Source organism: Myxocyprinus asiaticus, chromosome 17, assembly GCF_019703515.2.
Source record: "Myxocyprinus asiaticus isolate MX2 ecotype Aquarium Trade chromosome 17, UBuf_Myxa_2, whole genome shotgun sequence".
Lineage (NCBI taxonomy): Eukaryota > Metazoa > Chordata > Actinopteri > Cypriniformes > Catostomidae > Myxocyprinus > Myxocyprinus asiaticus.
The window spans coordinates 31991699-32007627 of record NC_059360.1 but is presented as its reverse complement, the minus strand read 5'-3'; the positions used below and the strand labels follow the sequence as shown (position 1 = coordinate 32007627).

Below are 15929 nucleotides of genomic sequence, written 5' to 3'. Positions count from 1 at the left end.
TTTGAGCTATAATGAAAACAGACCTTTTCTATGTGGATTGTTCACTGATTTTGCACCGATATGACTATGCATTAATATGATTATCAAAGAATATTTGATAATATTATTATACAGTTGTGCTCAAAAGTTTGCATGCCCTGGCAGAAATTTTGAAATTTTGGCATTGATTTTGAAAATATGACTGATCATGCAAAAAAACTGTCTTTTATTTAAGGATAGTGATCATATGAAGCCATTTATTATCACATAGTTGTTTGGCTCCTTTTTATATCATAATGGTAACAGAAATCACCCAAATGGTCCTGATCAAAAGTTTACATACCCTTGAATGTTTGGCCTTGTTACAGACACACAAGGTGATACACACAGGTTTAAATGGCAATTAAAGGTTAATTTCCCACACCCGTGGCTTTTTAAATTGCAATTAGTGTCTGTGTATAAATAGTCAATGAGTTTGTTAGCTCTCACGTGGATGCACTGAGCAGGCTAGATACTGAGCCATGGGGAGCAGAAAAGAACTGCCAAAAGACCTGCGTAACAAGGTAATGGAACTTTATAAAGATGGAAAAGGATATAAAAAGATGTCCAAAGCCTTGAAAATGCCAGTGAGTACTGTTCAATCACTTATTAAGAAGTGGAAAATTCAGGGATCTCATGATACCAAGCCAAAGTCAGGTAGACCAAGAAAGATTTCAGCCACAACTGCCAGAAGAATTGTTCAGGATACAAAGAAAAACCCACAGGTAACCTCAGGAGAAATACAGGCTGCTCTGGAAAAAGACAGTGTGGTTGTTTCAAGGAGCACAATAGGATGATACTTGAACAAAAATTAGATGCATGGTCGAGTTGCCAGAAAGAAGCCAATGCCACAAAAAAGCCCTGTTACAATATGCCCGACAACACCTTGACACGCCTCACAGCTCTGGCACACTGTAATTTGGAGTGACAAGACCAAAATAGAGCTTTATGGTCACAACCATAAGCGCTATGTTTGGAGAGGGGTTAACAAGTATTGTGCTCCTTTAAACAACCACACTGTCTTTTTCCAGAGCAGCCTGTATTTCTCTTGAGGTTACCTTTGGGTTTTTCTTTGTATCTCAAACAATTCTTCTGGCAGTTGTGGATGAAATCTTTCTTGGTCTACCTGACTTTGGCTTGGTATCAAGAGATCCCCGAATTTTCCACTTCTTAATAAGTGATTGAAGAGTACTCACTGGCATTTTCAAGGCTTTGGACATCTTTTTATATCCTTTTCCATCTTTATAAAGTTCCATTACCTTGTTACGCAGGTCTTTTGACAGTTTTCTGCTCCCCATGGCTCAGTATCTAGCCTGCTCAGTGCATCCACGTGAGAGCTAACAAACTCATTGACTATTTATACACAGACACTAATTGCAATTTAAAAAGCCACGGGTGTGGGAAATTAACCTTTAATTGCCATTTAAACCTGTGTATGTCACCTTGTGTGTCTGTAACAAGGCCAAACATTCAAGGGTATGTAAACTTTTGATCAGGGCCATTTGGGTGATATCTGTTATCATTATGATTTAAAAAGGAGCCAAAAAAAAATGTGATAATAAATGGCTTCATATGATCACTATCCTTAAATAAAAGACAGTTTTTTTGCATGATCAGTCCTATTTTCAAAATCAATGCCAAAATTTCACAATTTCTGCCAGGGCATGCAAACTTTTGAGCACAACTGTATATTGTCAACAAATTCTAGAAATGAACACTGAGAAAATAAATAAATAAAAATAAAATAAATAGCTAAATAAACATCAGTACTCTTTAGTATCAGTCAAATGCTGACCATTAAAATAAAGAATAAATAAAAATAAAATAAATAGCTAAATAAACATCAGTACTGTTTAGTATCAGTCAAATGCTGACTATTTAATACTGCCAGTCAATTATTGGCAGGTTGTAAAACAATTTATAAGCATTTATACCTGCCGAGACAAGAGAAAAACAGCGGCAGCGGTGTTACAACATATTCTGCTATACAAGTTCAGGGGAAACTTTCAAAGGTGGAAAATCAGACTTTTAAATATTACATTTTATAAATGCAACGACTGGAATTGTTCGGTTGAAGGGGGTACCAAACTTTGAATCCTGATCAAAACAGTTTGGTGAATACATGTTTACACATTAGCTTCCACTCAGCTGACAACAATGAAAGCAGCTACGTGGTTAGCTAGTTAGCTATAAGCTCATTGTCACGGAGAGTAAAAGATGGACCAGCATTGCATCTCACCAACTAGGTAACAACATAGCATGAAATAAACACTCAACAGACACAATCAGACACAATCCACCACCGCACCGTTGTCTACTGAGCTGCAAAAAGATGCTCTGATATTTACCTTTCAATCTTGTACATTACTGACTGCACTGACAAAATATAGCTGGCTAACAGCAAACAGACATGAGTGACATGGTTGTCAGGGACAGGGTTAATGTTATATTACTTATATTGAAAATGGAAAATGATGGGGTCATTGTTTTTTAAATTTCCAATATGTATTTCACAAACTAGTTAGCAACTTATCGAGACACCGCTCAACTCCGCCCTGTCTGCAGAGCCACCGTCAGTTCAGAGTCAGCTCTGTAAACAATGGAGTCGGAGTGCGCTCTGCTGGACAAACTACGTAATGACACCAATTATAAAACATTGTTTTTGGCATTATATGTTCTGAAAAAAAAAATTCATATCTGCGCATATCGGTAAACATATACGCCGATACCGATATATCGGTGAATGGCTAATATCAGCCAGAATATATTTTAATATATTTTCCCTAATCTGGACTGGTTCTTTTGCTGTGGCCTGAGTGGCCCAGGTCTGTTACTGAATGTCTTAGTCCTTAAAGGGATGGTTAAAATTCTCTCATCATTTACTCAACCTCATGTTGCTCCAATCTGTACGACTTCCTTTCTTCTGTGGAACACAAAAGGAGATGTTTGAAATTTTTTTAGACTCTATCACTGTCAGTGTTGTGTGTAATTGGATTAAAAGTAATTAGCTACTGTAATCGAATTACTATTAGGCATAAAAAGTAGTGTAATGCCTTACATGTTAAATTCTATTCTATGACTTTCAATGAAAGTAATTAATTTTCAGCACATTACTTGGCTTACAAATATTTAAAAAAATATATTATTTAAGTATATTCTCCCTTTCTGTGTAGATGGCTGTGCTCACTTATAGGGATGCTGCTGGTTGGCTTCAGCATTCTTTGTGTAAGTTTCAGATGAAATCATTCCAAAACTGCCATTCTCTTTGAATAAACAAAACATTGGTTCAGCACTCTTTTCAACTGAATGGATTTTTAGCACCAAGTGAATAAAAGGCTAAGACTAAAATATACTGTTGTTGGTGTTACCATATTTTCCCCCCTAATATGGCAGAGAACTAACTGGAGGATGCAAACACAATGTAGCTTACATATGAGACCTAAAATGTTTTGTTCCCCTTAGCTCTGTTGAGGGCTGGAAAAACTAATTATTGTAAAAACAAAGGTCTGACTCTATTCGCACTGGACATTTCCCACTAAGCAGGAAGACAGTCTGTTAGTTTTTAAATGCTTATCAGATTAGACCCAAAACCACTTTAGAAGAGAATCAGGTACACACTTTAAGTTTTGCAGATGGGAAAAACATCAGTGTAAAAATCTGAGAATTACCCCAGTGTTCAAAAGTTAATTTTATACATTGATAAAATTGATGTGCTGTAAAAACTTGTTCTGATGTTCAACAGAATATTTGCCAGTATTTGGTGGTTTTTTTTATATAATAATAATGATAATATGCAGCAGCTCTTTTCATTGTCCTTCAGGTACCTCTTGCAAAAGATATATACGGACTCATTGTGCCAAACTTTGGAGTTGGATTTGCAATTGGTAAGTCTGTCCCCAACACAAATATAGATTTTTTCACTTTATTTCTTAATTTCTTTAAATCTTATTGTACCATGTTAATTTACTCTAATTATTACTATATAGCATATTAATATATGTTAATATATGAAATGTTTAGTCAATCTTTTGTGGACTGTAGGTATGGTGGACTCTTCGATGATGCCGATTATGGGCTATCTAGTAGATCTGAGACACGTATCTGTGTATGGTAGTGTGTATGCCATTGCTGACGTTGCCTTCTGCATGGGCTTTGCTTTAGGTAAGAAATAAAACGGAGAAATACAATTATGGGCCCTATTTTAAGAGTGCTAGTGCTAAGCGCATCGCTATGCCGTAAGTTATACACACAAAGTCAATGGGCATGGTCATGAAGTTTTGGTATTTTCGTGCAAGCATGCGCTATGTCTAGGCGCAAGCTAAGATTTTGGTCGAAATTGCGTGTGCAAAGCGCTACTGGGCTGGGTCAAGTAAATTTAATTCTGAGGTTTTTCTCCAATAATTGCACTGTCTGTGTTGTTTTATATAGTCCATTCCCTGTCGAGCACCAGCGATATAAGCAAAGACAGTACATTCATAAGAAGTTGGTAGTGTAAATGGTCTTTATGCAATGAATTAGAAGAATAGAAATATGGACATTATTTTGTGCAATAACGGCGTCCTTGTTGAATGTCAGGCATAATTCTATGATAGTGACACGCTCATTTTTTACGCATGGAAAATGTGTTTCTCATCGGTATTTGAATAAACGCTCCATTAAAGTATAGAGAATGTAAGTATTATTAATAATTTTCATCTACTGACACACAAATCATGGCTAGTATTAACAGTGATTATGTAAGAACTTCATTTCTTCCAGTTGATTTTGACTTTGAAAAATTACATTTTCTATTGAAACATTCAAATTACAAATTACACTTCAAACTAAATGGAAATATAATCAAAACAACAACGTGGTCAAAAAATCAATCCAAATCGAACTTCTTCCACCGACCCCTTTTGCAGTTTAAAACCACTCTATGACAACAGGTGGAAAAATACCAATACAAATTAGATCATAAATACAATTGTTAATATAAATATAATAATAATAATTGCAAAATAAACAACAGTTTAACACAAATCTCTTAAATATTTGTTTCATAAAATGGCTTTCAGTGGGAACATAATTTGATGTTCCACCATATTTTGAGTTTGGACATGAACTTTATTACCAACTGCTGGTGGAATCTCCAAACTGCAAATGCAGGAACTGAGTTTAGACTTTGTGCTAAAAACAGACGTGCTTTTGAAATGTCTTAGCGCAATTACATATTTCTCAGGAAAATAGCATATTGTGGTTTGCACCACTTCATTTACATACAATACACCCTCAGTTTGCGCGCATACACCCACATATAGAGAAAATACTCCCACCCATGCCCAGTTGTGCTTTGCGCTGGCACGAAAATTGCGCTTAGAATTAGCACCCTCACGAAAATTGGATAGAACGTAGCGCACAGCGGTAAGGTAATAGAGCCTTATCTAATTAATTTGATTTCCCCTTGAGAGTTTTTTTAACAAATATAAATTGGTTTAGTGAATTAACAAAGAGACTCAGTGAACCCGTGTCTGTCGTGTAGGACCATCAGCAGGTGGAGCGATCGCTCGGAGCCTCGGCTTCCCTTGGCTCATGACCATCATTGGTGTGGTGGACATCCTGTTTGCTCCTCTCTGTTTCTTCCTGCGAAATCCTCCCGCCAATGAGGAAAAGATGGTTAGACCCCACCATATCATCTACCAAACAATTCAACATGCATCACAAATCACATTCCTGCTGTGGCATCACAGCAACCAAATTACTCACATACACACATTTTGAGGCGTGTTGAAGCTGATATGCATATGCACCTTAACACATGGAAGAATTTGAGGGTTTTCTAAGTAGAACTAAGAATGAAAACACTATATAGCATTTATTAATAGATTCTGGTTTATACAGTGTGACTGAGAAACTGCTTCAATGTGAGTGAAAGCTGATATTAGCAAACAATTAATTATAAACAAGTTCTCATATGAATATCAGCTCAAGTATGAATGGACTTTCAATAGCACAGACTTTATTATAATCTTTGATGTGTTTTACTTGTGATTTCTGCACTTTTGTAGACAGTACAACAGGATGTATCATGACTAATTTCCTTATTCTATTAACTACTATTATTATTTTTACAATAATAATCATATGTTCAGTCTCAACCTGGCATTCACATGCTTTCCATTTGATTTAATCTCTAACTTCAAACTACTGACATGATAAAATATGACTGAAATAGAAAATTATGTTACATAATAACTGCACAGGATGCCCTTAAGACAAGATCAAAGAGTGATGCTGATCGAAACAGACTTGTGCGTTTGCCCTCAAATGCTGCGTGATCAAAGCCAAGCATCACAGGCTTTCTTTCTCAAGAGTACTAACATGCACACAAATACACACTAGTACAGATCTATGTGCTTACAGTACATACTCTTCATTAAAGCCTCAATCAATCATATTGAAATAAACCTGTCTCTCACTATGTTTCTTATCAATATGTCTTTCTCAGGCCATTTTGATGGACTCTAACTGCTCGATGAGGACACGTTCCTACTCCACTCAGGGCTCCAGCTACCAGATGGGTGAAGATCTGGATCCAGAGAGCCCTGAATAGGCCTCATCACTGTCCTCGGCCATGTATGTCACCCAGAGTATCTATTTTGTTGTATGAAAGAGCAAAATGACAGACTTCAAAAAAACCATAATGCTGATTTGTGAGAGTGTCCCATATCTGTCCCACGCTGTCCTGTGGTCGTGATGGTTCAACTGAAGCAAACCAAAGTTGTTCTTGTTGCTGTTTGTTCTCATTGTTGGAGAGGTGAAATATATAACCAACAGCCTTATCAATATGGATAACACTTGCATGTGATTTAGACGCAGTGTTTGAGAGAGGATAAAGGGGAAACATACACATTTATCCAGTATAACAATGTTCATATTTTCTAATCAAAAGTCACTTCTAGGTGCACAGGTCAGAAAAAGGGCAGTTGATAAGATAAACAATGTAGGATTCAGATATTAATTGGTTTCATTCAATATGACTTAGTGGACAGATATGTATTGGATATTTAATGTATGTCTGTGGTGGTAGGAAAAAGTGTGGTCTACATATACATATCTATTGGTCCTGTTGAAGTCTTTTCATAGGCATAAATGTCAGTTAAGGTGCATTTGAGTTAGATGGATCACAACTCACCTTGAAATGGGCCTTAAAATGTTTTCATCTATATCATAATCAGGTGTGAATTAACAGCGTTAATTGTTATATGAATTGTTAAATGAAGGACATTTAAGACAAATTACTTACAAGACATTTACACAAATTATTTGATTGCATTGATGCTTTTGTTTCAATTTTGAGCAGATAAACTGAGATGTTGATTTTGTTATCTTGCATTGGTGTGCAGGACCTAAGCTTAACACATTCAAAAATATAGGCTACATGTTTTTTTTTTTTTTTTGTGAAAATGCAAAAGGTGTGACGGCATTAGATAATCAAGCAGAGTTTCATGTATCAATAAGTCTTACTGTCTTTGGAAATCTGTTCTATATGTGTGACTTGTGTGGTGTGAACTGAACATAATGTACTGTACTATTAACAATGAGCCACACCTACATTTTGATTATACATGGTGACAAACGTTCACTTTTGTTAAATGAAGTAAATTATTACTGTAAAGCATTCAGATACCTTAGGCACTTTAGATTATATTTTGCTTTTAAAGTGTATATAGTATATATCTATATTTTAGTAAGTTATTTGAATGTGCTGGAATGCTAATATCTTTATTTGTAAAGGATGCCTCAATATTGCTCTTTCCCATTGTCATTTTCATGTATTTTTTTTCTGTAATTTTGCTTCTAGCAAATGTGTTATCATTGATTGTTTGGCTGTAAAATGAATCATGGCCTTTAAGGAGTATTCCAGGTTCAATACAAGTTAAGCTCAATCAACAGCATTTGTGGCATAATATTGATTACCACAAAAATTATTTTGACTCAACCCTCCTTTTCTTTAAAATAATTAAAAAAGCAAAAATCGAGGTTACAGTGAGAGACTTACAATGCAAGTGAATTGGGCCAATGTTTGGACGGTTTAAAGGCAGAAATGTGAAGCTTATAATTTTATAAACTATTAGCTTATATTAATTCTTCTGTGAAAATCTGTGTATTATTTGAGCTGTAAATCGTTATTTTAGGGTTTACAGTGTAACGTAGTCATGGCAACGAAGTTGTATATAACTTACAACACAGAAAGGGTTAGTAAGTGATTTTATTACACTAAGATCATGTAACATACATATTGTTTATGTCTTGTGGCTATACTTTTGAAACAGTGAGTATTTTAACATTTACAGATTGGCCCCATTCACTTCCATTATAAGTGCTTCTCTGGAACCCAGATTATTGCATTATTAACCTCCTGAGACCCTAGCATGACTGTTGTGTGCATTTACCATTTCCCTTTTTGATTTGTAACTAGTAGCACCTAATAAACTGATTTTCTATAAAGCTGAATAAATAATTATTATCCAAAGTAATGTCCAGCATCATCCAGTCACTGCCAACCATGTTAAAATAAAATTATACATTATAAATTCTGAATCTATGTACTGATTACCATTGTCCCGTGTCTGCCAAACATGTTTAGTGGTCCAAACATCATCTGCAGCCTGAAACTGAACTTTTGACTGGATTTTAGGACTGAATGCACTTAGCTGCACAAGTTATAGGATTCTCCCTTGCTCCCTATTTAGTGAATGACTTAACCTCCAGTGTGTTGTCTGTCTTCACTGGTCTCAGAACAGTTTGAAATGCATCTTATTTTCATCTTAACTCCATATAAAGCTTCTAAAAGCAATATTTTTCAGCTTTTGGATGAATCCATTTATTCTCAATGTGAGAATGCCTAGTAAACATATAGGAATGCATTAACTAATGTTAATGAATAGAATCCTATTGCGCATTGATAACAAAATATAACAAAACGTATATTAAAATGAAGCAAAATGACCCACAGATGTGTTAGAGTTTAAAAGTTATTCAAAATAACTAACATGTTTTTTTTCTACTTTTGAGGAAATGTGGTTCGAGTTTCCACATGTGTGCTGACACGTGAAAAATGAACAGATTTTTTAATGTGGTATATCAAATGAAACTAGAGACTCTTCTTTTTACAAACAAACAGGTTTCAATGAAAAAAACGTAGATTTCTTACAAGAGGCACATTTGTTGGCGCTGCATCCATAAGAGCGCTTCCATGAAATCAACGGCATGCTGTTGTGTCACGTGACTCGGTGCGGCAGATGTTAACCCTTCAAATGACAGTCTAGAGTCTTCAGTCAATTTTATTCATTTAAATTATGCATTGCGTATAGCGGCACAAGGTTAAAGTAAAGGAGAGACAAGTTGAAATTAGTTTTAGTAGTAATCAACATTGTGCCACAAATGCTGTCAATTGAGCTTAACTTGTATTGAACACGGAACATTCTTTTAAACTGAGCTCCTAAAATGGTCATAAAACCCTAAATGCTTAAAACCATATAAAATGACTAGGGTTTTATCAAGACTAAGCCTTGTATTTATTTATTGTCGAAGGGACATGTTATCAGAGGTCTGTATGGGTCTGTTTTCTTCAACCATCTTTTTTGTCTTGTAAAGATGCATTCTATGCCTTAAAAATTAGACAAAACTGCTGCAAACACTATTTAATGGCAAGTATTAGGTATATACTGTTTGTACACTGTTTTTGACCCAAAAATAATGCTATTGTACCAAGGGCCCCAATTTTAATATGCTAACAAGAAAAGTTCCAAGTAAACCTTATATTAAAAACTTCAGACAGCTTCTTAACTCTTCTTAATCTTTTATTAGCATGTTCTAATCTAAACAAGCATTTTTAAGCTTGCTAAATACAAACAGATTGGCAATATGACTCTTTGCTGGAAATTCTCTGATTCTTACAGCTAATATAGTGAGGAAATAGGTCTTCAGTATTGTTTGATGCTCTTTTATTTCCTGGTATGTAATTACTGAGGAAAACATGTTTTCTTCTGGAGCTAGAATCAGTTTAACACAACAATTTCGACCATAACTAGGCTTTGAGGAAAATCATGTTGGCTCAGCTTTAAGGATCTGGACAACTTAGCTTGTTTGTGTTAGATATGAGAGATGGGGCCCTTACGCTCAGTCCTCTGTCCTTAGAATTGTAATCATGGACAGACCAACTGTGCATGAGGCTGCAAACTGCACAGGTTTTTCTCCTTAATTTTCTGAAACAAATCCACAGATTTGAATATAAACACAAGCATAATAACCTGCCCTACACAACTGAACCAGCTAATCAATGTACAAATTTACACATAGGTTACAGAGTATATTTGGAGGTTAATTTCTAAGCAAGACTGAGCACACCAAGCTTGATCAGATTGGTAAATGTGTTGCCAGTGTTTGCCAGGTTACAGAGTTGCAGCAGTTTCCTTTAACCTTCTATGTTGTTTCCTAAACTGTTCACCCAATAAAGGTTAAGAGTATTATGTAATTTATTAAAATTTGTGTGTATATATATATATATATATATATATATATATATATATATATATATATATAAAAGTGTATGTGCCGATGTCAGTGTGTGCCTTTAGACTGGTATGTCTTTTGTTTGTGCTTTAACTATATTAACTTTAAAATTGCAGTAAGAGTTGTGTATACGGTTTATATCCAGTGTTTGGTCTGGTGGTCAGGTTTTACGTCATCTTAAAAGCTGTGAGGATGTGTGTGTGACAGAATGGAAAATAAATGTTTAATAAGACTTAACATTTGTGTTTCCAAAATTATCTTAATCATTTTGTGAACGAAGCAGGGTCTATATTATTGATCATTTAATTTTGGAGTCATAACATGATGGCATGAAAAGAGAACCTGCTAGAATGACAATTCAAAACTATGTTATCCAATAACAACTCCCCATAATTCTTTATACTCAATTTAAGCTTTAATATGCTCTATTGATTAAAGAGGTGCATTGGGCTTTGCTTTACTGATATCTGTTTAAGAGTGTTATTTCCCCTTATTGATCGTTCAGTCTGGCAATCTTGTTAATGCATCTACTAACAGAATGCCACCTGCTCCCAATAATCCTAATACCACAATGTAACATTTTAAATATTTAGCTAGTTTTTGATAATCCTACAATACACACACATCTTTAAGGAGTGACTATCCATACATATGAGTAAACATAAGGGGTATGTGTGTTTAAAAGTTAAAAAGAAATAAAGAAATCACAGCGAAACGGTTTTTACATTTTTCATAATTTATTCATCAAGTGCATAAGCAAATATGATATGTCAGTGCGTAAAGGCCTTGCAGCAAGTTTGAAAGCTGTGCACTTCTTCAGTAGATGCCCTCAACCATAATTAAAACCCACAAACTAACAAAATCATATTTCCATTAAGCAAAAACAACAACAAAAAATATGAACCCACATGTTGAGCACTATATAAGAGTTCAGGGAGAAAGGACAGGGTTTAAAGTGACCTACATTAATAGGCTATTTACAATAGCGCTTTAAAACAAGATACAGTTTCCAAGTAAGGACAACAGCTTTCCCAGAAAAGCATAATCACAGTTTGCCAAGGCAGATGTTGTGTTTAATATTTTGTGAGATTGAAATAATTGAAGAAACATGAGTCCATGTGTTGGTGGTGTTGAATTTGAGAAGCACAGCATAACAGCAGCAGCAACTAGACAAATAGAATTAAGAAAGCAACAAAAGATTTTCAGTCATTTTTATGACTAATTGAGTGAGTGTAACATTTTAATGTTATTTCTTCAAGTGATTCAAAAGGAAAACGTTTCCCTTCTGGTTTGTGGTACCATGAACACCATATGCAAATATGCAAACAAGCAAGAATGAGTCTGATTGTGCACTAGCTGAATATAAGCACTATAGTGTATCAGCCCAGCAGACAAGCTATAGACTGTAAAGGAATGCATTCGTTTTTGGAATTATGGAATACTGTATGCTTTGAAGAGAGTTTTTAATGATGTAGTTTTACAGTGTGACGTGATGTGCGTAGAGAGGTGAACGGAATAAAACATTTAAAGTGAGTCGTTTGGGAGATACATTCATTAGTATACGTGTGAAATTAACTTTGAAAGGTGGCAAAATATGCTCGAACACAGATGTGAGACAAACTAAAAAATGAACAGAATCAGATTACCAAAACAGAAGACATTTGAATACATAAACCAAAATATAACATGCAGACACATTCACGCAAACATAACCACTTAAGCAACTGAAACATCAGTTGATAAAGATTCGTATTTCATTTGAAAGAATTTTTTAAACTCGTAGAGGCTCAAAACAAATTAATTGTGACATGATAATACAATGAGATGGTGACAATTATCGATAACATATTACAAAACAAATATCATGTATGCAATATAAATAACACTCCCTCAAATAAGAAAATAATGTTACATTGGTTTGGTGACAAATATAATGACACAAAACATGGTTCCCAATAGTATACTGTATCCAAGATTATCTTTCCTCTGAGGATTCCCTCTCAATTTAACATTAAAAAAAGAAGGAAAAAAAAATACAGAAATGACTTTTTAAATTAGTCAAAAAGTAACATGATAAAAGGTGCTGATCAGGAGAGTACAAGGTTGTTTAGGAATCAATATGTACCACTAGGAAAGAATGGCATGTTACACTTTCTGGACAGCATGTTCTATGGACTGCTTTTCAGTATATAATCCTACCTTTTGTAGTGGACATAGTCTAAGGCGGAGGGGCTTGAAGCTCAAAACAAAAACAGAGAAGTGTGTATTTCCAACTATGAACATCACCAACGCACATATTTCAATTTCTACTGATGCAGAAAGATTTAAATCTATTTTAAGATTAATGCTACACACACCGACTCTCCCTTTTGAAGATTGTGATTAAAAAATTGATTGCAGGTAAGGCAGGTAAAACTTGGTTTGATCAGGATTCTATGAGGCGAACGTGACCCGAATTCCATGTATTTTTGTAATACTGCTGAAAGTATACAAAATGGTGGTTAAGTCCTCTACAATAAGAGACCAAAGATTGGGAAAAAATATTTATACATATAAAAAAAAAATATATAATTAAAAACTAAATAAAATCTGTTAAACTACTTTAGTTCATTTCCATGATATTCTGGCAAATATCCATGAATACTTTTGTAAATTTCGTATTCACCTGTGGGATGCTCACGGGTCATTTTTAAGCCTTGCCATAAATGAGACATTTTTATGTTCTTGAGTCTCAAGCCCCTGATGCCCCTTGTCATCCCTACGGTAGAGCCTCTACACAGATCTGCTTTTCTGTAATCTTATCTAGCATTGGAACATCAACCGGACTACAAATGTCACTATCGTACACCTCCGTGCCCATCAGCGCCTCCTCCAGACCCTCTGTTTTCACCTTCGAAAAGCCATGCTGCTCGGAAGGTGAGGTGCTTTCTACAGACTCTAGGTCTTCAATGCCAGCACGGTAGTGAATCATGAGCAGAGTCAAAGCTTGGAGCCGTTCACCAGACTTTGCAAGAGCTGCAGAGATCAGGGCCTTGCGTCGGGTGTCAATTGTCTCTCGCTCTTCCACTATCAGAGAGTTGTTGTGCTCCAACTCCTGGTCAATCTCCTGCTGTAACTTGTCCAACATTAACTCTAGTTTCTGCGAGCGCTCATCTGTGGGGAGGCCACGGTAAAGGTCTCGACCAATCTCTTTTACAGCAATGAATACATTGTCATCCAGGCCACCTTCCTTGCGAACCAGTTTTGAGCCACTGCTATCAGGTGGCTGTTTGGAAGGACTGGCCCCAGTATAGGTCTCTGTGTCACTGCTCTCGTTGTCAGACGTGTTAGGCGTGTGCTTTGGAGAAGGTTCTACAACCCCTGGTCCCATTTCTGCTACCTGTTCTGCAAGCCTGGTTTTCGGCACCTGCCTTAAATTTAGGAGGCGGGAGCTAGTGTTGATAATGTGCCGCGTGAGACCCGTCGTTGCTCGGTTGATGGTTGATTTTGCCTCAGGATCTGCCCCACGCCGGTCTGAGGCTGCTACGCAAAAAGGGTGATCAGTTAGACACTTCTCCTGACACTTCTTATGACAGACGTAAGAACAGGTCATACACTGTGAAGCAGCTTTGGTCCATACCTTCTTCTTGCAATACTCACACCAAGTGGGATTCTGGAACTGAGTGTCCTGAAAATTGTGCCGCATTTCCCCGAACTGCATGCTGCCATAACTCGGTTCGTCCCGAGTTACCATGAGCACCTGCTCCCGTATATTTTCTTTGTCTTTGAACTCCTCTTCCAGGAGACTCCCCTCCCATTCACGTTCCGTCAATCCACTGGACAGATCTGATTCCCCATCTCCCAGGTAAGTAAAGTTGAGTGTTACGTCTCCATAGCACAGTTTCTCGTTGAAACCTTTGTGAGTACTCAAGCTGCGCAAAGTGGTGCGGCTGACACTTGCCCTTGGTTCAGGGGCACATATTCGGAATGTGCTCTGATATTCAGCAGACGATGTTGATAAGCATTCCATCGCAATGTGCTCCAAGCGCAAGCTGACATGCCCCAAGCACAAGAGACTACCGAGCTTGAAGGGGTCCTTGCACCAAAGTGCAACATTGAGGAATTTGTGGTTGTTTTCTACCTCAAAGACCACAAAGGCTTTGTTCCAGCGAGCAGTTCTGTTGCGATACATTGTCTCGGATGATTCCCAGAGACCCTGTTCATCTACACTGTATCTAGTGTTGGAGGTGCTCTCAGATATCTTGTCTTTGGATGAATCTTGCTTGTTTGTGCCTGGAATATTTGGGATTTCCACAGGCTCTGGAAGTTTATTCACAGGCTTCGGCTCTGGTGATTTAACAGGAGTTTTCTCTGCCGGTTTGTCCCCATTGCTAGGAGTGGTCTGTGTTTTCTCTGGACTTTTTTCCACTGCAGACTCACTACCTTCCACCAGATTTTGGGTTTCTGAGGTGGAAGATGTCACCTTTATATGGGGCCTGGGAGGAACAGGAGGGCGTGCGGGTGGTGGAGGAGGGGGCACCGTTGGTCTCTGTGGTTGTTCGCATTGTTCAGCAGTCTTGTGAGTTGGTGGCTTTGGTGATTCTTTGGGCTGGGGTTTGAGTGGGGACTGAAGGTTCAGTCTGCGGTTTAGAATTGGCGAGATGGACCCAAGGGGCTTGGCCAGGTTCGCCACAGTCTTTTTGGGGCTTTGGTTTACAGAGAGCAGGAAGTCCTCTTTAGAGTCAACACTGACTGGAGCTCCAGTTGATTTGGACTCCATGATTAGCTCCTCAAACTCAGAGTCATTTTCTCTGTTATCAGTTATGTCCATGGTGGTTATTGGGGCTGGGTCCTCCTCGTAGCCTCCAGGCTGGGGAAGGTAGTTGGGCTCCTCCATAGGGCCTAAGGCTTCCTGCAGCGGCACTAACCCAACAGTAGGCACCTGGTGCCGCACTGGCCTTTCATAAAAGACTATCACTCTCTCTCCAGCTTGTTTTAGCAGCTTCGGCACTTGGACAGAGGATGTCACTTTGACTCCTATGTAAACAGACAGATGCAAAGAACAGTTATGGATGCTTATTGTCACATGGCCACAGTACCCTTAAAAAAATATACAGTGACCGGAAAAACCCCGGTGGAAAACTTCTGCCTAACATAGCTGCAAATCTGAAGCAAATAAACAGTTGCAAGGGTTCTTGGGAAGGTCTATTAAAGCTGCTTTCCTACCATCAGGTTGAATGGTTACTGATCCTTAATTGTGCCATCCTGGACCGTTCAGCCAGATTGTGGAAAAGCGGCTTAGATCTACAGTATAATTTTACAAATGTGAGCTTAAAATGAACACTTTTCAATTAATTTACTGTAATATAAATCAT

The 15929-nt window shown here is 37.1% G+C and overlaps 2 protein-coding genes across 2 annotated transcripts in view; one reads left to right on the top strand and one right to left on the bottom strand.

Annotated features, from left to right (window-relative positions):
* LOC127455596 (synaptic vesicular amine transporter-like) overlaps nt 1–10865 on the top strand; it is a 30914-nt gene extending 20049 nt beyond the window's left edge. The window contains exons 11-15 of the mRNA XM_051723628.1: nt 3192–3243; nt 3839–3902; nt 4060–4179; nt 5540–5673; nt 6506–10865. Coding sequence (XP_051579588.1) covers nt 3192–3243; nt 3839–3902; nt 4060–4179; nt 5540–5673; nt 6506–6610 — 475 coding nt within the window. The 3' untranslated portion in view covers nt 6611–10865. The remainder of the gene's footprint in view (nt 1–3191; nt 3244–3838; nt 3903–4059; nt 4180–5539; nt 5674–6505) is intronic.
* A 761-nt stretch (nt 10866–11626) lies between these two features.
* The window catches only part of LOC127455593 (PDZ domain-containing protein 8-like), a 71416-nt gene continuing 67113 nt past the window's right edge, over nt 11627–15929 (bottom strand). Inside the window, exon 5 of the mRNA XM_051723617.1 lies at nt 11627–15591. Coding sequence (XP_051579577.1) covers nt 13334–15591 — 2258 coding nt within the window. The 3' untranslated portion in view covers nt 11627–13333. The remainder of the gene's footprint in view (nt 15592–15929) is intronic.